Source organism: Nelumbo lutea, chromosome 5 (assembly GCF_056320005.1).
Source record: "Nelumbo lutea isolate HS-2025 chromosome 5, American lotus-T2T, whole genome shotgun sequence".
In the NCBI taxonomy this organism is placed as follows: Eukaryota; Viridiplantae; Streptophyta; class Magnoliopsida; order Proteales; family Nelumbonaceae; genus Nelumbo; species Nelumbo lutea.
This window is the reverse complement of record NC_142688.1, coordinates 77,318,780-77,344,528: the sequence shown is the minus strand read 5'-3', so window position 1 is coordinate 77,344,528 and position 25,749 is coordinate 77,318,780. Positions and strand designations below refer to the sequence as shown.

Genomic DNA, 25,749 nt, shown 5'->3' with positions numbered 1-25,749 from the left:
GAAAGTCACCACTAGGGCCCTTATTTAAGGGAAAATGGACGGCCCAGATCTCACTAGATTTGACGGCTGAGGCACCTCCGCTTCCACCATCCAAGCATGATGCGCCACCCGACACTCATCCTCGGAAGATGAAACGATGCCCAAGCAACGACTTAGATCACTACGGATCCGACGGTCACGGGAACCTTCCGCTTTTGCGGACCAACTATACTGTACTCTCAGTGCTTGCCCTCGGAAGATGAAATGATGCTAGGCAAACCACGAGGCTCACCGCGACCCACCAGGCGAACCGCTCAAGCTGACAAACGTGCAACCATTCCCCTCATAGTAGACCCCTGATGCGATCTGACCATACGTAATACGGGCGGTTTCCGCCAAACCGAGGCATCCACACCACACGAAGTGAAAGTGACACCACTATAGGATACTCCTCGGCTGACGAATCCAAAGGCATAGCGACCGCTACTCTCGATGACAAAAGCCGAGGCCTTACCCCAACTATCATCTTCATTAATAGTCGAAGCCAAGACCTCGCCTCGGCTTTGGGAGTGGGGGGGGGGGCAAGTGATGTGGGCTAGCCAGGCCCAACCCATTACGGGCTAGGAGTCCCAACCCACTAAGACCTGACAGCGTCAGCCACAATAGGGGGAAGCCCTGCTGCCTTTGTACAGAGCCAATCGCGAAGCAGTTAGGCGTACACTCAAGGACCTGTCGCCTGACCTCGTACAACCCTTATCTGGTGCGTTCATCTCCACCTACCTCTAGCTCGCTCAAGTATAAATATGAAGTAATTCTCCCTTGACAAGGGATCCATCTCCCAGAATTCTATTACAACTCTCTCATTTACTTCCAGCACCTACCTCACTTCCTTAGCATTTACTCCTAGGGACCCAATGCACCCGAGGACTATCATTGAGGCCTCGTCTGCACCTCCTCCTACATTACACCTCTTACTAACTTGAGTGTCGAAGCTTTCGCCTCGGGTCTCCAACCGAGGCCTCTAACACTTCTTGTTTTGCAATATCTTGAATCTCTAAGAACTTCGTTACCGTACTCGAAAGGGAACATCTCACCTTTTACCGTACTCGACCCGAGGACCAACAGTCCTCAGCTTTTACCGTACTCGAAAGGGAACATCTCACCTTGGCCTACACGGCCTCGACTTACCCTTTTCAGCCTAATTTCGAAACTTGGGAATGAATTTACCCCATTTCCCTTGGCTAATCCGAGCAACGACAAAAGCAAATGGATAATTGACTACTTCATTAAACGCCTAAGTCAACATTGATGAGGTAGAGGTATCTTTAGATTGGATTGAAGCTTTTCAAAGTCAAATCCAAGATGAATCTGGCTGTAGGTGAATGGTGATTGCATGGGAAGGGCCTATATTACTGAAGTAGTCTTGTCTGCTCCTAAAGCTCATCGTGCATGTTGCTTTGTTTATACAATTGTATCCTTGAATTGGGCGATTGTAAACTCGTTTTCGATTGCTTAATTAAAAAGGGAAAATTAATTCCTGATCAGTGGTTCAAGTGACAATTTCGTCTCCGAATTTTAAAATGCGACAATACAGTGTTCAAACTTTTAAAATGTGATAATACAGTATCTGAACTTTTAAAACATAACAATTTAGTATTTATCGTTAATCAGTCTATTAATCAATCGTTAAGTGATATTTGAAAAGTCAAAAATGTCCTTTGAATGCCATCTAATTCTCTTTATCAACTATCCAAACATTAACAAAAAATTGAACAGTCCCAAATTCTAGCATTTTCTATTAATTGTTTAGAAGAATCTAGAATTTGGGACTGTTCATTTTATTGTTGATGTTTGGATGGTTGATAAAGAGAATTAGATAACACTCTTAAGACATATTTGATTTTTCAAATATCACTTAACAAATGATTAAGTGATATTTGTCACTTAACAGATGATTAACGAACTGATTAACGAAAAGTACTGAATTGTCACATTTTAAAACTCGCGACCAAATTGTCACTAAACCCAAATTACATGCCAGTGATCAGGAATTTTTTCAATTAAAAGGTCTAAACTAGCCCTCTATAACACGAGAGAGATTTGTTTTGAAGAATTTGAAGTGCCCAATTCTAGCTCTGATGTGTATAGGAGATCTTTTAATTTGAAGTGCCCAATTCTACATTTGTTTTGGAGAGATTTCTCACGGGGAGGGCTATTCCATTAGAAAGAAAAAAGCCGAAAAACCCAAGATGAATCCGAATCTGCCGCCAATAACTCTCTTAACATAACCCCAGTGTGTGCCTCCCAACATCACCCCAGAAGAAGGCCCAGAATCGCCATTGGAGTGCTCCTGGAGGCCAAGTTAGTTAGATGGTCGTCTGCCATTGGAATGCTCTAGAAGACTAAAATGGCATATAACAACTAAGTTGGATGCATGGTTGTCACTGTCAGAAAAATCTGGGAGAGAGAGAGATGAATTTCTAAGAAGAGAAAGAGATGGTAATCTGCGGCCTTACCACTGCTCTCGCCTTACACAGGTAATTGATTCCATTTTCCTTTTTCTGAAAAATTGCGTATTGATGAAAATATAATGATCTATTCGCTTGATTCTTGAGAACTAAGAAACTAGTCTGTTCAATGAAGTGATTAAGCTTTTCTGCCTGCCCTGTGGTGATGGATTCAACTTCCAATCAGCCTTCTCCAGTCATTAATTGTAGTGAAACTGCCTTGTCCCACGAACAACCAATCCATGCACTTAGGGTTTTGGTTGGTCAACTCGTAACTTGCCACCTGTGAAGCTTAAGCATGGTTACTCAAATCTCTACATAAGCATGTGCTTTCCAACCAACTGATCATCTGAGCATTATTTGTATAATTTTCTCCACTGCCCAAGTAAAATCAAAGGTTCTTAATAATCATCTACACACATGCTGAGCTTTTTAGTAGAAATTGATAAAAAAAAAGGTTGATGAGGCCAATCAGAAAATCCAGGAACAATTTCTCAAGAGAATTAAATAAGACAGTGGATAAAAGAGGATCAAAAGATCTTCTCCAAACGGGAAACAGTGACAAATCACTAACAGAAGAAAATAAATACATCTCCAAACCATCGAACCATCACAGACTGCGGACAAAATTGACTGAGGAGGAATACTATCGTCGCCTGCGAACAACAAGCTTAAACGAGGACCTCGAACAACATCAAACCACAAACAGAAAAACAAAACCTTGAGAAAACTCGAGAAAAGCCTCAAGAAAACTTAAGAATGAGGCTCTCTCAAAACAGAGAGACATAGAGGCTTTCTCAAAACAGAGAGAGAAAAGGGAGAAAAACTAGAAAGAAGAGGAAGGTGGAGGAGAGCCCAAATGGGCGGCTCCCTTCAGGAAATCCCTTTGGGAGCGCTTTAGCGAAGAAACCCTCTCCAGATAATCCACTAGCTACTAATCATGTGTCGATGACAAATTGCACCCATAAATTAATTTTTCTTAATGGGTTAGGTGACGATGAAAAATTGCAACCAAACTTGTTTGTTCTTTTTTTTTTTTTTTAATTTTTAAACTTTCTTTCTGTTTCTTTATTAACCCATCCCTACATCAAAATACAACACAATTAAAATTAACTTTAATGCATCTTGCACGGATGATTTTAAATGTGTAGTGACGGCCATTTTTAGAAATTGTGGTGGAAAAGTTCTGGATATAAAGACGTATTTTTAGGTGAGGCCACAATTAATTTGGCCAAGGCTTGAGCTGCTTAGGAAGCCCATAACCTGAAGTTAAATTTCAAAGATTTTCCCATAATTATAGAAGGGGACTCTAAGCTTGTCATGTCATATCATGTCTGCGTAGAGAAATTCAACCACCTGTGGAACATGCGAAACATCTTGCGTTTCAGTTGAAGATTATGTTATAAACTAGGGACTTCAGGGTAATTAAAGAATATAGACAGCTTTCAGTTCAGACCACAAGAACCTTAATTACCCAGACTTATCCACACATTATTACAGCCATACATTAAGAACATTTCAATTATTTACATGTCATCATTTATTGGGGGATGTTCTCATTGTAAACTGTAGTGTCATCCATAGGTGTGGGTAGAAACAAACTGGAAGCCTTCAAAGCCGTATCGCCCAAAAACTTCAATACCATAGTGCCAATAATGTAATCAGGTGTTAAATGGTAAGGAAGGTTTGGGCAATTGCCAAAAACTTCAATACCACAGTCCCAACAATGTGCTTAGTAGACAATCTATGTAGAAGCCAGTTTGGGAAATTACCCTCCACTGAGATTTTAAAATGTTATATATATATACACACAAAGGAATTTAGTTTATTAATTTTACAATTGTCCTCACTCAAATAAAATAGTAGGGAGTTAAATAAAATCTCATTCTTATTGATTTCAATTTCCATTTTGATTCTTGTTTGAATGAAACAGACTATGGGTATAGACCATTTTAATTCAGATTCCAAAAGATTTTGATTTTGACTCAGATTCCAATTCCAACTGTAAACCAAATGCAAGTAGTCCAGGAAACTAAAGCATTGTCTCATTTTATTTTTGTAGAATATCTTGACAGATTCTTTAGTTAATCTATATTTTTCCATGCTACCCCAGTGCTAATCAGGAGTATTAATGATAAAGAAATAGAAAAAAAAGAAAAAAAAACTATTAAATCGTTTGGGATTGAAATCCCTTGTTAACAGTATGTAAATTAGCAATTTAAATGACAGTGGAGAAATAGCAAGTAATGTCTAATGAGAAAATTAATCAATCACCATAAGATAAATAACACAGCATAATTTTTAACATACAAAACCTCTCTACTGTGAAAAGGAAAAACCACGGGGCAATAACCTAGAAATTTTCCACTATCAACAAAATAATGGAGTTATAACTTTTCTAGTTCCAATTAGAGGATAACAACTATAAGAGACAATAATATCTCCTGGATACACAGAAATAATCATCGAACAAGATGTATTTCAATCAACAAAATATGAGAAAGATCTCACCAAACAAAACTGCCCAAGCCCTCTCCAAAACCACTATTGAAAGAGCCAAAAAAACCCAACAAAAGCTTGATGGAATAAGTGTGAAGCAACAACCAAAATAGTTGATTGAAATGCTATTGTTCATATAGCAAGAAGCTTGAATTTTTTCTTCTTCTCTTGTATAAGAGGAACTTTCTTACCCACTCTCTTCTTCTCTTTTCTTCTTAAAAGAGAATACTAACAAGTGTCCAGAATGTTAAAAAACTCTTCTCACAAAGACAAAAGTGAGGCTTGTAGAAATAGCCAAAGGGTAGTGGAGATTTAGGGACATTTTTTGGAATAAAAGTCCATTTTATGAATTATATGACCATTTTTGAACAAAAGTACAAATGGTTCTTAATAGGAATTGGGGTCTGCTCCTCACAAAGCGTTCCTCACACCGACTTCATAGCCACATCCCACCATATACGTATTGGGAGCATCTCCCATGAATAATAACATACAAATACTGTGAGGTCGGTGTGAGATGCGTTCTGTGAGAAGATCTGGACTCCTTTTAAGGGATAGAGCCAAGGTTCAAAGTATTGATACGTATCGGCCCGTATCGGTTGATATGTATCGTGCCAATGGCTTCTTGATACGCCCCTCTAGGGGTTGAATTGGGTCAGACCATGGTTCAGAGGGTAGCCGAACCTTAAACCGATACCTCTGAATCGGTTGCGAAAAAAAAATAAAACCTAAAAAAAGTACCAATATAGGCCCCACCGGCATATTGACCTGTGCCGATACTTTGAACCTTGGATAGAGCATCAAGTATGCAAACTACAAGGATGTTTTAGTAATGCACAAACTACAAGGGGATGTCTTAGTTAATATGATAAAATATAGAAGTGTTTTAGTAGATAATTCTTTTTCTTAAAAAAAAAAAACTAACCTGAGAGAGTTCGGAACAACACATTGTTGGCCACGTTCACTCAGCCGCACATACGAAACATCAGTTGTGGTCATGGATAGTTTCAACGTGCAACTGGATGAGTGTGGCCAGTAATGTATTGTGGTCAGCAGAACCAAACTCAACCCAAGGCTGATCCATTTCTGAGTTTAAATAAATGCGTTTGTTAAATCTTAATAGATTATTATACTGTCCAAGGTGTGAGATATTTCATTGGACAACAATTGGCAACATGAAACTCCACCAAGGTGAGTTCTCAAAATTTGGGATGATGCTTATTTTCTCTTGTGGTTAAGACAAATACAAATATATACAGTATAAATACATACGAAATAACACAAAATGTAAAGTTTTGTACTTTACATATTTGTACTCCTTCCAACTGAGCCAATATTATTATTTAAGAGGATGCTAAGCCTTTTCCATTAATACACAACTTTAATTTATTGAACATATACATATAGTCATAGGCATATATATCTACTCAGGAGCCCGACCCTAATACAAAAAATGCATGATACCTGATTAAGATACTAATAACCAATCAACTAGTATCATACAATTGGTAATCGATTAGCTTGTATTCATCATATTCAGGGGTCCTTCAAAGTTGTGAAATTATTATTGTATCAAAGTTGAATTTGTTAAAATAAGTCCAAACCTATGATAAACAATTAGGCGATATGACTTACAACTCTCTCTCTCTATATATGTTTGTATGTATGCATGTATATATATATGTATATATGTAAAGAAAGATAGATAGACAACTTCCTCCCTTTCTCTCACCCAAAACAGTCAGGAGGTCATCTTTTTCAAATTCAAATACAGTGCTAGCCTCTTAATAAATAAATATTAATAACGAAAAATATGTAGCTAAATGGTTTAATTTCTAATTTAAGTTAGAACGTTGGCTCCTATCTTTTTAATAATAACTCAAATAAAAAAACCCATGATAAAGGCTTTTTAGACGTCAAATTAGTGTGTCAATTTCCCAGATAAAATGGATTGTTTAATTACAAACCAAAATATTTAATGCGATAAAGCAAATAAAAATCCCAGCTTAATTGCATCGAGATTTATTTCATGGGTAGCAGGTGTCAATCAAAATATTTGTTCACTAGGATGCAACTTGAGTTCAGTTGGGTTAGGAATTTGCTGAATTTTTAATGAACCTATTCCTAATCCAAGCCAAATGTAACTAAAATTCTTTAAACCTGACAACCTGATTTGTAATCTTATTATTAACTTTATATTTTTTAAAGTAATATTATTATTTATATAGAAAATAATCTAAGTGATATTAAGGTTGTCCTTGGTAGTATTATTGCTTTTTCTACGGCTCAGTTTGGAAGAAGTACAAATACAAATATGTAATGTACAAATACATACAAAATGACACAAAATACAAGGTTTTAGGCTCTACATATTTGTATTTGTATTCCTTCCAAACTAAGCATACATGAAACATTTTGGATTGATAAATACAAATTGGTGAAAGATATCTATTGTCAATCACAGATAATAGTCACTTCAGTTAAAATGACTAGACTTTACCCCCATAGACTAGAGTCTCAAAAAACAGTTGTATGCCAATTTTATAACAATCAACCCTAAGGCTATGTTTGGTTTAAAGGAAAAAGGTAAGGAAAGGAAGGAAAATATAGGGAAACCTATACAAAGTTTGTAAAGATTTTTATACATTTCCCTTTCTTTCCCTACTTTTTCCTTCAAACCAAACACAGCGTAATGGTTTCAGGTAGATATTAGAAACAATGGTATCAAACACAATCTAAATTTTCCAAGATCATTGGATGAACTCTCTGGCTTGACTAATGAAAACTGTTCTTATTCTTATGGGAAAGAACTTAGATGTGTGAAAAGGAGTGACCTTGTGGAAGCCCTAGCTGAAAACCTGCTGCTTGAAACCATACATTTTGGATGTCAGGTACGGAACCATCATTATTCTTGCCAATTGTGTATGAAATTATTGGAGTTCACATCTGCACCCCACAGAGTGCCCCCCACATGTACATCTCAGCCTGCATTGGGAGCATTTCTCTTATTTGTCATTGGGAGATGTTCTCAATACACGATTTAGATGTATTGTGGGGTGCAGATGTGAACTCAAATTATTATTTCTTTAGGGCAATAATGTGTTTGGACCAGATCCAACGAATTAAAACAAATAGCATTCTAACATCATTGTCTTATCATATATATATATATATATATATATATATATATATATTCGTGTAATTCATGAATTAACTACAGATTGTGATCGGATGTGATGGAGCAAACTCTGTGGTTGCTGAATTTCTAGGTCTAAAAGCTACGAAACTCTTATCTTTGTGTGGAATAAGAGGTTTCACCAATTATCCCAATGGTCATGGACTTGGCCATAGAGAGGGTATCTATCATTCATGGAAGAATTACAGTTGATGATTAACTGGTCTATTGGCTTGTTTCCCGGCAATGGAAACTACAATTTCCATTCTTAAATCTTGAGTAGCTTATCAGGGCAATATGTTAGAGAACTTCAATCAAATATTTGACTACTGAATACCAATATACCATGCACATGGAGCTATTTATTACGTCCTTCCAAGTTCCAAATGGCTTATCCGTTATATAGGATCCAAAACTAGTTCAATTGTAGCCTTTTACATGAATAAGAGAGTTCAAGTTTGCTCCAAACAAGCACTTTAAAAGAAAAATAAAAAATAAAAAAGAAACACTACAACCGCACATCAGCAACCACCTGTGATGGTGGTTTTAGCCTTGGGCTAAAATTGTGAAATCATGACCTTTTATGTAACATTGTGGCCCCACCTTGAATTATATGAGGTGACTTCAAGGTGGGGCAAGAACAATACATTGAAGCAAGGTACCAACCAATGGGTTGGTAAAATCTCTTGTTAGTTGTAGCAGATTTGGGGTTAAATAGGAATTTATTTACACTCCTTAAAAATATAAGAAGAGAGTATGGAGTTTTGTTATTGTGCAACACATGCATGCGTGTATGCGACACAATGAGACAAACTTTGTTCATGAAAAATAGTTTTGACTTTTGGTGCGAGGCTGACCGTTGATGTTTCAATGGTATCGAGTGTGATCAAGAGGTACTATTCAAAGTTAACAGTCATTAACTGTTAATTACTTTTTAACGGTTATAATGTTTGAAATCATGATTGTTCAATGAGCTTTTTTTTGAACCACAAAACTTTCCTCTGCTCCATGATTCTTCAAAAATTATTTAAGGAGCGTGAATCAATCAAATGAACACAAGTTTTTTGAAAATCACTCTTATTTCTCTCAATTCGATTTGCTACCATCTTATAGAAGATTTCTTTGAAAACTCTTCAACTTTGTTAGTTGCAGATTCTCCCCCAATGCTCTATTGTATCTTGGGAACAGATTTACCTATAACCCAACAACAAATTAAGTAAAACCGAGTGGGGGAAAATAACTTTCTAAAGATAGTATCTTTATGTGACCCCAATTCCCAACATATACTAGCATTATGATTGAACCGAGAAAAGTTGAGTTGAATGAAAATGTCATTTGGCTTTAAAATATCCTACTCTTTGGGCTTTTATTTATTTATTATTTATATTTTCCATTACCTCTTATAAAATGACATTTTTATGCTAGATGATGGGGAATACTAGAGGCATCAGTTGGAAAGCCAAATATACAGATGACCCACCAATACAAGACCATTCACCATTTTTGCTCTTTTGTTTTGTCTTGTAGGGGTAGGGGGTGGGGTGGGGTTTGCATTGGACCATTTGCAACCAATATAATTGCTCTAAATTGCAGTACAAAACTGTAGGTCATCTTGAGGCACTGATTTCTATACATTTTCACTATTCATCGCTTTGGACATGAACAGATTCAAGGATTCCAAAAGATCCTGAGCTCATTAAGAACTCACAATGCAATCAATCACGGCTTTTCCATCAGAAATGGTAGAAATGATAAAGAATAGTGACCTTGACTCGTTGAGTCTTCTCCGTCTTAAGTACCGCACACCATGGGACATCTTGGTAGGTAGTTTTAGGAAAGGAAGAGTTACAGTGGCTGGAGATGCCATGCACGTAATGGGCCCATTCTTGGAGGATGCAATCGTGCTTGCTAGATGTCTGGTGAAAGAAATGTCTGCTGTGGGTCTAGAAGAAAGCCAACAACGAATAAAGGTTGTCAGAGAGAGTAGAGGCAGCACTTGATCGATATATTTAAGAGAGAAGGATGGGAATTGTGAGGTTTTCAATTCTCATTCTCCTATCTATTCTCTTTGGAAACTCACTTGGGCATACTCAGTATGACTGGCCGCCTCTGATGCCACAAGAAGTGATACATGCCAACATTGTGAAGGCTCTACTGCTAATCCCTGACACACTTTCATCAGTCTCAAAAGTCGATTCAGTTACTCCATGATATGTAAACAGTTTTAGGGGTGCAAATTGGGTTAGCCTGAATTAACAGTTTACACTATTTTAGGCTCGGGCTTCGGGTTGAACTTATTGAAAATTTCACAAAATCACAACCCTAATCCAAAAAAGTTGCACCCCTAAGGCCCTAAACAGTTTGCTTGTTTTGGATACAAGTTACTGATCATGAATGATTAGCACAAGAAATGGGTTTGTCAAAGGGAAGCCATGGGCCCATGGCTGTTTGTTGGTGTGCATGTCCCTTAAAGTTTCTTTCCAGGTTCAAAGTATCACACTGAATTGGTTTTTATCATACATTCTGTATCAATTTTCAAGGTCACTGATATATGCAATGATTAAAAGGTTTAATTAGCAATTATAATCTTACTATAACATTCTGCATACTGCTTGAAATAGAAAAAAAAAAGGTTAAAAACACACAGAATCCATCAGACTACACGGTCAATGCTCAATCTCAATACTCAAAAAATCGAGTATCGAGCATATCGATACTTTGAATCTTTTTCACTGTACCCCAGCATAGGAAGCATCATTTCAATATGTAATCTACATGCTAAGGTGAATATCAACACTTTATATTTTAATTATTAATGGTGAGATTTATATTTGATTTTGTAAACTGTAGCCTACACTTCACATAAGCCATTAAAATACATGGTATGTATTTATATCTTATTTGTAGTCATTAAAACTTTAGATTTATTGTGATTCATATATTTTTAGGACTTTTTAAGTTTCCTCAGTATATTCATGCAGATCTTAATTTTTCTACACTTCATGCAAAGCATTCGAATCCAAAGCATTTCCTATATTATGAAACTTTCATTGCACAGCTGGTCAATAATTTTGGTCCCTCTTAATTATTAGCCAATAAATAAAGGTTCAAAATATCGATAATAAATAAAGGTTCAAAATATCGATACACCGGCAGGGGCGTATTGGGCGAATCGATACACATTTTGGTGGCTTTTTTTTTTTTTTTTTTTCAACCAGTTCAAGGGAGCCGGTTTAGATCTCCTCTACCCCTTGAACCAGTCAGACCTCCGGTACACCCACTCTAAAGGCATATCGGAGGGGTTCCGGAATGATACGTATCATCTGATACGGGCCGATATGTATCGATACTTTGAACTTTGCAATAAATGCTCAACATACCAAAAAGGCCAATAAATAATGTTCTCAGAAAGGAGATTTGAGATTCGGTGGATAACCGAAGCAACATACATATTTACAACCTTAGCTCGAGCTAAAGCACCATAAGGAAAATATTTCAATTTCCAACATATCATATAGACCAAACCATTAACTACCATTTCTCAAGTAATTTTATGTCTTTCCTGAAGATAAATTTCCTTCTCACTATCTACAAGGCATGCCCTTTGCATTTTTCATTTATATGCCTTGCCATTCTTGCTTGGTTCTTGGAGGTTACTCATCTTATGATCTGTTGCAACTTTCACATGTCTCTAAAGGGATGACAAGAGACACCATCTTTAAGTTCTAGGCAGCAAGCTGATACTGCTCATATTTGCATATTGATAACCATCTGCAGAAAACTTCGTTGTGATGCTCTGTTCCACGTATGGTGTTATTCCTGTAGGTTTTAAGAGCAGAAAATTCTATTAACCTCCCATTGAAAGGTCAAACAAAGAACAATAACCAACAAAGACAAATAAAAGAACATCTCATAATTGGATTTTGAAGTCTGTCGAATCCTGGATACGTGCCTATGTTCAAGTCCAAGAAGCATCTTCAAGGAGTGCAATGATCCTTTAGGACCTGCCTAGCAAGATCTAAAGCACCACTTCTTTTGTAGATTAGATGCAAATTGTAGGCAGCTTCCCTACGAAGGTTACAGTAACCTGGCTTCTGATTATCTGAAAGACATGAATCCTCATTAGGAAGCTTAGGAATAGGGAAGTCCTTCTCATGCATTGTAAGCACCTTCTCATAATATGAAGCCGCAAGTGTAACAAGGCCAACATGCTGATATGCACGAGCAACATTATACAGAGATTCCTGCATGGTATCCCACAGTTAGTTAATACCACAGGTTTATCATTTGGATTAATCACATTCTACCTAGTTTCTTCATGATAACCAATAGGAGCACATTTGGAGTATACTATCAAATAGAGAAACCATTCAAATGTTGATAGATCATCACCAAGGAGCATAGTAATGATCTTTTACCAAGTTCATGAAACTCATCATCTAAGCCTTATCCCAATTATACAAGGTTGGCATGAATCCCGCTGTTTCACTATTCTATTTTGTTTAGTGCCATATCCATTATTAAATTATTAGCACTTAAATCACTTCTTACCAAACCAATGTTCTTTTGGTTATATCTTCAGGCCTCTTCAACTTGCAATGGATTACCTCTTCATAAAAGCTGCTGTAGATGGTTTTCTATACACATGACCAAACCATCTTAGTCTACTCTCTCATTTTATCACCTATCGGTAGCTACTCATGGGTTCCTTCGGATAGTTTTGTTTTTGACCCTATCCTTTCTAGTTTTCCCAAAAATCCATCTCAGCATGTGCATTTCTGCCACACTTATTTTTTTGGACATGTAATTTTCTCCATACAGCATTGCTGGTTAGTTTTTTAGAATTTGCCTTTTAACCTTGGTGGTATTTAACTTTCATATAAATCTTCGGATGCACCCCTCCATTTTTCCCATCCTGGTCTGATTCCTTGAGCAACATCCTCCTCAATCACTCCATTAATAGGATTTTTTTTTTCTGATAAAAAAATTTACTTTTATTATTGTTATTGTTATCCAAAACTCCCCTTCATTTTCTCCAATTCTCTTAAACATACCGACTTTTCAAAACCTCCAGACACCCCCCTTGTCAGAGATATGCCATTACTAGATAAACAGTTTTTGCAAAATTACTATGCTACCACTCCAGTTACATTTGCCATTTCAAAGAAAATACCCAAAAATACTCTCTTCATTTGCTTGACCGAACACAAACCCTTTCTCTCCTGAAAAGTAAGAAGCACACACATCATCAGCTTTGAAAGACTGCCACTAGAATTCCCTTTGGCCGGAATGATGGCCATTCACGGCTTCCTCTAAAAGGTGAGAGGAAGAAATGTTTCTTCTGTACGCTATTTTACATTATAATCCAATATTTTCTCAGCCCCAACTTACCATGTTTCTCTTTGTCTGTGTTTTGCAGCTCTAAAAATGTAGTAGTGACTGTCAATGTCCATGATCTGTTAAACTCAGACCACTTTTTTTTTGATGAATTTAAGCTCAGACCACTTTTAGGTTTTATCTACATGTAAAGTAGGATCTTAAAAATATTTCCTTTTTTTCTCGGTTTCATTTTGACAACTGATTTGCCTTTTCCTTTGGCAAAGATTGTTTACTTGTTCAATAAGCTTGTTCTGATTATCTCAAGTGTAACTTTTTATTTTTGCTGTTTTCTTTGTTTTTATTTTTTTTAGTTTAAACTTTGAAAAGGCATTGAGAATGCACCAAACGTTGCATACATGTTTATCATACCACCATGTAAATTTGGAAGGCCATAGTTCTATTGGGGCCCACATAGAATAATCAATTGATGTACCTCACTCAAGGCCAGAAGATCACACAGATCATCTGGATTTTGGAAGAGAAGAATTTTTCAGATTTGAACTTGAGCTCTGGCATGCAAATGAGAAGCTTAGATTGATTGGCAAAGGAAATGAGTACAAAGGCTCATCAAGGTTCACAAAAATGAGAGGTATGAAGAGCTGCATGGTAGAATTAACACAATGCGAGAAAGAGCTGATTGTTGCAAATGGAAAGCTTCATTTTTCAATGGAAAAAGAATTGCAAGATTGAAGCTTCAAGTTGGGAGGAATGATTTATCAGAATTAACCCAGAATTTACCGGTTGAACTTCAATTAGCAGATACAAATGTTGAAATGCAGGAGACTGGGCACAAATCAGAGAAAAGCCAGCATTGGAGCCGTGAAAGCAGATAAGTGAATTGAAAGCAAACATTTTGGTCACAGATAGAAAGATTGAGGTGTTGATGGATAAACTAAAAACCACAAAGCAAAATCTTCAAGGTAAGGAAGAATTAATAGTTAGTTTGGCATTTGAACTTGAGAAAAGGGGATCCTTGGAAACTAATGGCAGTACTGAAGATGTTGGATCCCCTTCGAAGATTAACAATGTTCAGGCATAAGAGCTGTGAGATAGATTTGGTATCTAATGTTTTAGACCGAGATTGTAACATTGAAGCATCAGGCTACAAAAGGAAAACTCTGTTGGTCAGAAGAAGATACTGCATCTGGAGTGGTCAGGGTTAGTTTGGTCACTAAAAAAATTAATGGTTTAAGTCCACTGCTTTTCTCTGACAGGGGGGGTCTTTGGAGGTATCAAAAAGTCAGAGTATGTTTAAGAAGAGTTGGAGAAAAGTGAAGAGAATTTTTCGAGAATAACCCTTATTATTATTGTTATTGTTATTAAATCTACAAAGCATATATTCTGTTTTGGTCCTACTTATTTTAAAAGCTCTTATTTGTAAGGAATTTGTCCATAAACTTAATTTTGCATTTAATACTTCAATAATTTCACATTCATAAAAAAAATCCTTCATTAATTTCATCAATTAATTCAATGCCATCAGCAAAAAACAAGCACCATGGGGCTTCCTCTTGAATATGTGTAGTCAATTCATCTATCATTAGTTCAAATAAATAACTAGTTGCTGAGCCATGGTGAAGACCCATTGAACTTCATGAAACTCAATATGTAAAGAAAATTAAAAGATACTTAGACTTGAATGAATATAGAATGATTACTTATCAGGTACTATAGGAAACTTTAACAGGAAAATCTAACTTGACAATTTGGGTAACAGAAAGAAAATAATAAATGGAACCATTATAAATCCATAAGCCAATCACTCTTCTCTAGGATGAATAGATTGCAGATCATTTGAAAGCTCAAACGTTAAAAGCATACAAGTGTACCCAGGTAATATACTTCATAAAGAAAAGTTTTCTACCAATTAGAATGAAGAAAACAAGCATAAAAATTATCAACATCAATCTTGACATGTAAAACTTCTGTATAAACTGCTAGATGGTAGCTAAGTATCAAATCTCTACCTGTCATTAAACTAAGATGGAACCAATGGAAGCATGCATTTTATGTATTGTCTTCAAGAATTCAAATAGAAATCAAACCTGGCTGTTTTCACAAAGTCGCAGATTGTTATGAAGAAATGCAAAACCTTGTACCAGACATTGATGCTTGTTCTGAAGTCGTAACCCAAGGGCTAAGTTGATTAAAGCAGTTCCTGAAATAAAGTAAAAGAAAAGAATAAGATCCATTATTCAAAATAACATGGAATAGAAGCACCAATCCATTCAAAAAAGAAGAATGGACACATCATCTCATACCCACACAGAGGTTGATCAAGGGACTATCTGGCTGCAGTTTGTAAGCTTCTAGGTATTCTCTTGCAGCTGCTTGATGCTGGCTAACCATGGTAAGCTGATGTCCAGAGATGAGCATGGGAGGCACACAATCTTTGTGCTTTGATCGCATTCTACGTAAAAATTTTGCATGCCTTGAAAACCTATTCTCCATCCTGCAAAAACAGTAAGATACTTAGAAGTTAAAATCATTATTTTGCACAATCATAATAGCTCATTGAAATTATTTAATAATTTAAGAAGCATTTTGAGAAAAGTTACAAGATAAAGATGGCAACATGCCACTGCCAAGTATTTCATCATCATCTAAGCCTTGTCCCAATTATATGGTCAGCAACATGAATCTTGTATTACCATTCTGTTCAGTTAAGTGCCAAATCCATTGTTAAATTATGAACCCCCCTTAAATAATTTATTACTAATTCAACCTACATCCTTTTTGTTTTGCCCCCAACTCCTCTAGCCTCTTCAACCTCTAAAAATTGAAGTTGAAAATTGTCTTCAATTCAACCTACATCTCTCTCTACGCCATCCTGTGAATATGTAGTCCCAGTACCAAGTCCAGAAGAGTACATAGACATATTGAACCTGACTCTAGGATCACGGTAACAAGCTCAGAACTGACCTTATTAATTGGGTCTAGTAAGGAAATCTGATAAGACCGAATTACAACCAGACCAATGCCATACACCTGTACCTATACAGGTACAAGTGAAATACGTGGAGCAGTAGGATATTAAAAATAGATACCTTTTATCTTTAAATAACTTTGATTCTTGATGATTGATGCTAAGACTGAAAATACCATTGGACTGTAACACGTGAATATTACAAAAAAGAACAAAGTAAAGAAATGCGGCCTAATCCTCAAAGAACAAAAAATTACAAATAAATAGGTTTTCACTTCATAAAGCCTATCCACTCCTGCCCAGCTAGCTCATCAGCTAGTGTATACATATTCTAAAGGATTCACTAAAGAGTGGTTGGGATGGATTATTAGGTTATCTCTTATATCATATGGGAAATGTGAAGGTGGGCTTCCACTACAGACTACACTACTTGGGAGTTACCAAGGATTTTCTCCGCTAGATGTCAATTCCTAAACCCTATTGTAAGTGATGCTATCATCACTACTTGTTTTCTAATGCAGATACATGCCTTGGTTTTGAACACTTGTCTTTTTTATATATTCTATTTGTATATAATATATAATATTATATTATATGGAAGGGATGTGTGGGATTTCTATGGACAAGACAACATTCTTGAAGGAAGATATTGTCCACGTACCCTCTTAATTTACTGCTAAATATATTTAGAGGTGCATTAGGATGTTTAATTGAAAGGCTGCCTGATTTCTAAGAAGTAAACATTTCGCGTTCAGTTCAGAGGTGAGTTCAGTGCTACCTAATGCAACCTTAGTAAGAGAAGATTTTACAGCTCTTTGCTAATAAAAAAAAATGTACAGTTCTTTTAACACCACCACAACCATCATTATCATCTTTTAACACCTTCTTTCATTTAAAGCTACACCACCTATTACTAATGCGGGGTAAAGTTGTAATCTTATGTTTTATTGTTGTCCTAATATAAATATCAGTTTGAAGGGCTGGTTAGAAGCTGCCTCCCTATTCTCAATCTCTTCTTCATGAAATACAAACATGGTATTAGAGCAATAAGCCAATCTCATTCTGCTTGCCTACCTTTCTTCTTCGCCTCATCTTTCTTCCTAAGTTTTTCTTTTTATTGTTGGTATAACAAGGAGTTCTACTGCTGGTTGTGGTTAGCTGAAGTTGTTTTTTAGGGTTTTTTTCCTTGGAAAAACTTCCAAGGAGACCCAGAATAGTTGATGATATGCCCGGGTAAGGCAAGAAACTGGGGAGTAGTCATATGGACTACTAGAAAAGACCAAGTTAACAAGTCTAGTCGCTGGACTGTAAGTAGTATCAGTCCAGGAGATCTGTGTAAAGTCTAGCCCAGCTTGTTTGCAAAGGGAAGTACTGTTTGACTACTTGTTAACAGGTCTAGCCGCTGGAGTCTGGATTGTAAGGGAAGTGCTGTTTGACCTATTATACTTGTTAATTATCAGCTTTGGATGAGTTTATGATGTCTTCCAGCACAAGCCATTCTTTTATATTTCTCTCTTCTCTTCTCTGCAGAATTCTCTTTTCCCTTACTTTTCTTTCACAGGTTACAAATCAGATTGGAGTTTTGCAGGTTCTACTTGGTATCAAATCATTATTATAGACCTTTTGAGTTGTTCCATCATGCAGTCCTAGATCAGCCGGCTCTACATGATGAGATAAAGAGCAGATCAAGGACTTCTAGAGAGCCCAGTTTTTGGCTTTTTTGGTAGGTCTACAATCCCTTGTAGCAGGTATAGGAAGGGGCGCTCCTTTTTTTGGGGCTCCTTCATGTTTTCTAGAGAAGGCGGTTCAAGTCCCAAGTTTTTTGGAGGCTTATAGGGAACAACAACCTCTTCTCTTCCTTCTACTTGCTTCCACAGAGAAGAGAATGTTGGTGGGAGGAACCTTTGGGGTACTAAGAGGGTGGTTGAGGCCTTGAAGGGAAAACATTTTTTCTTTCATCTCCAATTGATTTCCTAAGCTTCTATGGGAATTATGGAGGGTAGTGGAGCTGAATATAAATCCACATGTGAAATGAGACTAAGTGGAGGAGGCGGTAGTGATCCTTTTGGGGCAGGGACCATCACTACAGTTAAGTTGGATGGTACAAACTACTTAGAATGGTTTCAATCAACAAACATGGCCATTGGAGATCGTGGTAAGTTAGGGTATGTCACTGGTGAAGAAAACGAAACCGAGACTAATTACATCCAGTGGGTACAGTAGAACTACATGGTGATGACCTGGTTGTGCAATTCTATGTTACCCCATATAAGTAAGATTTTTTTTTTTATAGGCTAACACAGCTAAGGACATTTGGGATGGAGTACACATGAGATAGATCATTTGGAGATTGTGGTTTGGGAGAGTAGCAAGGATGCAACCACTTATTAGAAGATGGTAGAGAAGAATAGAGTGTTTTAGTTTTTGGCAAGACTCAACCCAGAGTATGACATTACACGACAACATATTCTTTCCCAAAATAGTGTCACTCTCTCTTAGGCATATGCCTTTGTGTCTGGAGAGGAGAGTAGGAGTAATGTGATGATGAGAAACTTAAGTTTTGAGTAATCGGCTATGGTCAGCATAGTAAAACCTAAGCCGAGTAGGGGTAAGGGTGGTGGTAATGAATCGAGGAAGGAAGACAAGAAGGACTTGTTTTGTGATTATTGTAAAAAATCCAAGGATACCAGGGATGCCTACTAGAAGCTCTACCCACACCTTATACCAAGTCAGCTTAGAAATAAGAAGGGGAACATTCATATGGCAGTGACTAGTGATTCATCAGGACCACCTACTACAACTTCCTTGGAGTCTGTTGTAGCAACTGCAATAGGGTCGAGTTGGAGAGATATGGACAGTTTCTGAGTCAAAGAGACACAATTAGGTGCAGGTGGATTAGGAGGTAGTCATTCTATATCATTTGCACATACAAGTAGTTCACATACCATTGCAAATTATATCTCCACTACAAGTAAGGGTTGACCTCCCTGAATTATAGACTCAGGAGCCTCAGAGCACATGACCAATATTTCCACTATTTCTCCTCACACCACCTCTGCTCTAGTAGAGATAGAGTTTTCACAGTTGATGGATCCCATGTTCCCATTGCTGGGAAGGGATCTTTCAAGATAACCAATACCATTACCTTGCCATCCATGCTCCATGTCTGTTATGGACGCTTTCCTTGGGAAGACGTACCGTCCCCGCAGGCAGCAATAGGCCCCGGGCCCACCGCCCGTAGCAACAAGGATTCAGTGATGCTCATCCTACCCAGTTCGGCAACAACAGCCTTATCTAGATTAGATTAGCTCATTTTGCTTGTTTTTATCTTATTGTTCTTATCTCTTATCTTATCTTGTTAATAGCTTATCCGATTAGGATTAGCTTAGCTTATCTTATCTTGTTAGTAGCTTATTAGATTAGGATTAGCTTATCTTATCCTTAGCAAGATAGAACTGGAAATCTCCCTATTCAGCAAGGAGACTCCCCTTGATTAGGACTCTTGTAATCTCCTATTTAAGGAAACCCCATTATTGAATGAGATATCAAATTATTCAGTCAAGAGTGAGTTAGGAGAGTTGGTGATCTCTTGGACAAATCACCAAAGGCGCCAAGATAGGTTCATCACGAGCAGGAAGGAACAAGGGAAAACAGGAGGTTTTCCCCGTGGACCGACCCGTGACGAGATCCTATTCCTGGGCCCTCAACAACTTGGTATCAGAGTAAGGCGTCATGGGAGATCTGGAGCAACTACCTTCCAGGGTCCACGACCTCGAGCACCAACTCGTGGAGACCAACTCCGAAGTTCGTGAGATCAAAGGTGAAGTGCGAGAACTGCGGTGACTAATGGAGATGTTTCTTTCCAGCAGGGAAAGGAACTCTGACGGAGGGACAACAGTCAACGACCGCCAGCCAGATCTGCCGGAGTCTTCCGGCGAACAACAGTCCATCGGCCATGGAGCAGCCATCATCCCCAAGTACAACAGGTTGGAGTTCCCATCGTACAACGGCAATGGAGACCCCCTAGGCTGGCTGTATCACTGCGAGCAGTTCTTCCGGAATCAACGGACATTTGATCTGGACAAGGTAAGCCTAGCCACCTTTCATTTAACAGAAGAAGCACAACTTTGGTTTTATCGGTTAGAGCAAGAAGAACCCGGGCTCAGTTGGCTACAGTTGCTGAATACCAGCGACAATTGCTAATTAACCTTAAACAGACCGGAACAGTTGCTGAATACCAGCGACAGTTCCAAACCCTCGCGAGGGCATCCTCCGTGCGACCAGACCATCAAGTAGATATGTTCACAGCAGGGTTAGCAGAGCCCCTGCGAGTGGATGTTGAGATGTAGAATCCCCCAAATTTAGTCACAGCCATGAACTTAGCCCGTGCATTTGAGCGCAAGCTACAGCTCAGCCGTGGAATTTTTAATGTGGGTCGTCCACCGAACTCGTGGGTGCCCCCAAGACCAGCAGCAACGACTCCCTCTTCTGCTACCAGCCGGGAAATGAAGCCTCCCACGACCACCACCTCTAGAGCAGTGACAAGTACAGGCAGTAACATGGTCACTCCTCCCATCAAGCGCTTGACTAGGGTAGAAATGGCAGAGCGCCGAGCGAGAGGTCAATGTTTCAACTGTGATGACCTCTACTCGGCAGGACATAGATGCAAGAGGCTTTTTTGCCTTCTCATAGATGAGCAAGAGGAGGAGGAAGGGGAACCCGTCCCATTCGAACCAGAGATCTCTCTCCATGCGATCACCGGTATTAAAACCTCTCAGACCATGCAGTTATAGGCACAGATCGCAGGTCAGCCGATGCACATTCTCGTCGATTCAGGGAGCACACACAACTTCATAAGTGAACATGCAGCCCTGCAGTTAAAACTACCAATGGAACTCCGGCAGCGACTAAAAGTAGCCGTCACAAATGGTGAAAAAGTTCACAGTCCAGGGATTTGTAAGGACGTTCCAGTACAAGTCAATTCTGAACTAATTCTTGTTGATTTATTTGTACTCTCATTGGATGGGTTCGATATTGTTCTCGGGGTCAAGTGGTTAATTACCCTAGGCCCGATTTTGTGGGACTTCAGCGCACTCACCATGACCTTCCACCTGAATGGCGAACAAGTTTCATGGCACGGTTGCAGGGTTAAAGAAAAGACACCGCAGGTTCATGCACTCCAGATAGAACCGGCAACCATAGAAAAACTTCTCGCCGAGTTTTCAGATCTGTTCCAGGAACCATAAAGCCTTCCCCCTTCCCGAGCTTGCGACCACCGTATTCCTTTGGTGGTGGGTTCAGCACCAGCCGTTGTCAGGCCTTATCGCTACCCTCACTTACAGAAGGATGAGATAGAAAAACAATGTACAGCGATGCTAAACCAAGGGATCATACGCAAAAGTCACTCCCCCTTTTCTTCGCCGGTTCTGTTGGTGGCGAAGCAGGATGGAACATGGAGGTTCTGTGTTGACTATAGAGAACTCAATGACCGGACGATCAAAGATAAGTTCCCTATTCCCGTTGTAGACGAACTGTTGGACGAGCTGCATGGTGCCCAGTATTTCTCTAAGCTGGACCTTAGGTCCGGATATTTCCAAGTTCGCATGGCTCCCGGTGACGTGAAGAAGACTGCTTTTCGCACCCACCATGGCCACTTCGAATTTTTAGTCATGCCATTCGGACTCTCCAATGCACCATCTACATTTCAGGCACTAATGAACGAGGTATTCCAGCCCCATCTGTGCAAATTTGTTTTAGTTTTCTTTGATGATATCCTCGTCTACAGCAAATCATGGGTAGAGCATGTCCACCATCTGAGGACCGTTTTCATACTCCTACGCCAACCCAGCTTATTCCTGAAACGGTCCAAGTGCTCCTTCGGGGAACGACAGGTTCTTTACCTCGGCCACATCATCCATGGGCAGGGTGTCACAGTTGATAGTTCCAAGATTCAGGCTATAACAGAATGGCTCAAACCTCAATCCGTCAAGGCCTTACGCGGGTTCCTCGGTTTAACGGGTTACTACTACAAATTTGTACAGAACTATGGAGTGTTGGCAGCCCTGTTAACCAACTTGTTGAAGAGAAACTCCTTCCGGTGGGACGACGCAACTGATGAAGCTTTTCTATCACTGCGAAATGCACTGTCTTCAACCCCTGTCCTGCAATTACCTAATTTTGCCCTCGAATTTACAGTCGAGTGCGATGCTTTTGGAGTAGGTATCAGGGCCGTACTACAACAGCAAGGGCACCCGATCGCTTTCTTCAGTCACAGATTGGCTGACCGGCATCTAAAGCTTCCAGCCTATGAGCGCGAACTAATCGGCCTTGCCCGAGCCATCCAGCACTGGAGGCCGTATTTGTGGGGGCGGTCGTTCATCGTCAAAACTGATCATTATAGCCTTAAATACCTATTAGAGCAGCGTCTCACCACTTGCCCTCAGTAGCATTGGGTTAGCAAACTGCTCGGGTTTGACTTCTGGGTGGAATATAAGGCAGGATCCTCTAATCGCGCAGCTGATGCCTTGTCTAGGCGAGAAGAAGACGCGATGGTTCTATGTAGCATTTCCCAACCTCGGATCTCTCTGTTTGACGACATTAAGAAGGCAGCACCTAGTCCCCGGAATGGTCGCTCTTACTGCAGAAGATCTAGACCGACACGACCGACCCCGATTGGTCACTTCACGACGGGTTGGTACTGTATAAGGGACGAGTCCATCTTCCAGCAGACTGCCCGTTAATTCCCACCATCATCACCAGCATCCATAACTCCACCCATGAGGGCATTCAAAAAACACTACACCACGTCCGGACTGATTTCCATTGGCGAGGTATGAAGACTTCTATTCGAGATTTCGTCCAGAATTGCTCCACATGCCAACAACACAAATGGGAAAACCTAAACCCGGCAGGCCTCCTTCAGCCCCTTTCCATCCCATCGCAGATCTGAGCCGACATCTCCATGGACTTCATTGAGGGACTTCCCAAGGTAGGGGGCAAATCAGTTCTCTTTGTGGTAGTCGACAGCTTCTCTAAATACGCACACTTCATTCCTCTATCACACCCGTACAGTGCCACTTCGGTTGCCCTCGCCTTCTTTACACATATCTTTCGCTTACATGGGTTGCCGGAATCCATCGTCAGCGATAGAGACCCGGTCTTCACTAGTGCCTTCTGGAAAGAAATATTTCGACTACACGACACCACCCTGGCCTACTCATCAGCTTACCGGCCACAAACCGACGGTCAGACGGAAGTGGTTAACCGCACTATCGAGATGTATCTCCGCTGTTTCGTAGGCGATCAACCCCGACGGTGGTTGGAATGGCTTCCTTGGGCCGAGTACTGCTACAACATAGCCTAGCATTCCTCCCTCGGCATGACCCCCTTTCGCGTCGTTTACGGTAGGGATCCTCCCCGCTTGATGTCCTATGAGCCCGGATCTACTCGCTTGGACGCAGTAGATCACTCCTTACAGGACCGCGACGCCCTCCTCGCCGACGTCCGCATTCGCTTACAGCAGGCCCAGCTCCGCATGAAGCTCCACTATGATAAGCACCACCGGGAACTGTCGTTCGATCCAGGACAATTTGTTTGGTTAAAGCTTCAGCCCTACCGGCAGCGCTCCTTGCGCCACAAGGCCGCCCCGAAGTTGGCCCCTAAGTTCTATGGGCCCTACAAGGTTCTGCGATGGATTGGCAGTGTGGCCTACCAGCCGGAATTGCCAGAGTCTAGCCGAATTCATGATGTCTTCCACATCTCCTTGCTGAAACCATTTACGGGTGTTCCCTCGGACCAAGTTCCCTCCCTACCACCCTTGAAAGATGGAAAACTGGTCCTCCAGCCTAAAACTGTCACCCGCTCTCTTTTCAATCGTGGAATCCTTGAAGTCTTGGTGGAATGGTGTGATCTACCACCAACAGAAGCCACATGGATCCCATTGGCAGAGTTCCAAGCCACATATCCAACTTTCGAGCTTGAGGACAAGCTCGTAGTCCAGAAGGGGAGTAATGTTATGGACGCTTTCCTTGGGAAGACGTACCGTCCCCGCAGGCAGCAATAGGCCCCGGGCCCACCGCCCGCAGCAGCAAGGATTCAGTGATGCTCATCCTACCCAGTTCGGCAACAATAGCCTTATCTAGATTAGATTAGCTCATTTTGCTTGTTTTTATCTTATTGTTCTTATCTCTTATCTTATCTTGTTAATAGCTTATCCGATTAGGATTAGCTTAGCTTATCTTATCTTGTTAGTAGCTTATTAGATTAGGATTAGCTTATCTTATCCTTAGCAAGATAGAATTGGAAATCTCCCTATTCAGCAAGGAGACTCCCCTTGATTAGGACTCTTGTAATCTCCTATTTAAGGAGACCCCATTATTGAATGAGATATCAAATTATTCAGTCAAGAGTGAGTTAGGAGAGTTGGTGATCTCTTGGACAAATCACCAAAGGCGCCAAGATAGGTTCATCACGAGCAGGAAGGAACAAGGGAAAACAGGAGGTTTTCCCCGTGGACCGACCCGTGACGAGATCCTATTCCCGGGCCCTCAACAATGTCCCTAGACTGGGCACTAATTTTTTATCTGTTAGAAGTTTGACAAAGAATTTGAATTGTTTAGTAATTTTTTCTCCTGGTCATTGTCTTTTGCAAGATCTAGAATCAAAGAGGACGATTGGAAATGATCGTGAGGTGAATGGAACCTACCTTCTTTATGTACCTCACAATCATTAGAAGGTGAATGGAATCTAACTTCTTTATGAGTCAGAGTTAGTTGGTCAGATTATGCTTTGGCATAATTGATTAAGGCATTTATCTTTTGCTTCTTTGCATTTTTTGTTTCCAAATTTGTTTGAGTCTGTTAGGTTGTCCAATTTGGAGTGTGAGGGTTGTTAGCTTGGAAAACATTATAGACATCCTTTTAAAGCAAACGATAAAAGATGTTCTTCAGTTTTTGGTGTTCATACTGATGTATGGGGACCGTATCATACTCCTTCTATGGGTGGCTACCGTTATTTTCTCTTGTTGATGATCATTCTTGGTACTCTTGGATATACTTGATGAGATCCCCTAATGAGGTTCCTTCTTTGGTACAATAGTTCCATCAGATGGTGCTAATGCAATTTGGAGTACAAGTGAAGGTGTTTAGATCAGATAATGACAAGGAATACATTGAGAAAAACTCAACATCATACTTATTAGAGCATGGAGTAGTCCACCAAAGCAGTTGTACATACACTCCACAACAAAATAATGTAGCAGAAAAGAAGAATAGACATTGTGGAAG

The 25,749-nt window shown here is 39.5% G+C and overlaps 2 protein-coding genes across 11 annotated transcripts in view; one reads left to right on the top strand and one right to left on the bottom strand.

The window, feature by feature from the left end:
• Positions 1–1,972: 1,972 nt before the first annotated feature.
• LOC148852989 (monooxygenase 1-like) lies at positions 1,973–10,740 on the top strand. The gene is made up of 5 exons (XM_088945878.1): positions 1,973–2,516; positions 6,109–6,176; positions 7,794–7,876; positions 8,206–8,368; positions 9,862–10,740. Exons 1-5 carry the CDS (start codon positions 2,476–2,478, stop codon positions 10,158–10,160), a joined length of 654 nt encoding a protein of 217 aa, XP_088802004.1. The 5' UTR covers positions 1,973–2,475; the 3' UTR covers positions 10,161–10,740.
• Positions 10,741–11,559: 819 nt separating this feature from the next.
• LOC148852988 (tetratricopeptide repeat (TPR)-containing protein) overlaps positions 11,560–25,749 on the bottom strand; it is a 144,392-nt gene continuing 130,202 nt past the window's right edge. For all 10 annotated transcript variants that reach the window (XM_088944757.1, XM_088944758.1, XM_088944761.1 and 7 more), the window contains 4 exons: positions 15,801–15,991; positions 15,585–15,697; positions 12,113–12,404; positions 11,560–11,979 (listed from right to left, as the gene is read on the bottom strand). In XM_088944757.1, coding sequence (XP_088800883.1) covers positions 12,138–12,404; positions 15,585–15,697; positions 15,801–15,991 — 571 coding nt within the window. In that variant the 3' untranslated portion in view covers positions 11,560–11,979; positions 12,113–12,137. The remainder of the gene's footprint in view (positions 11,980–12,112; positions 12,405–15,584; positions 15,698–15,800; positions 15,992–25,749) is intronic.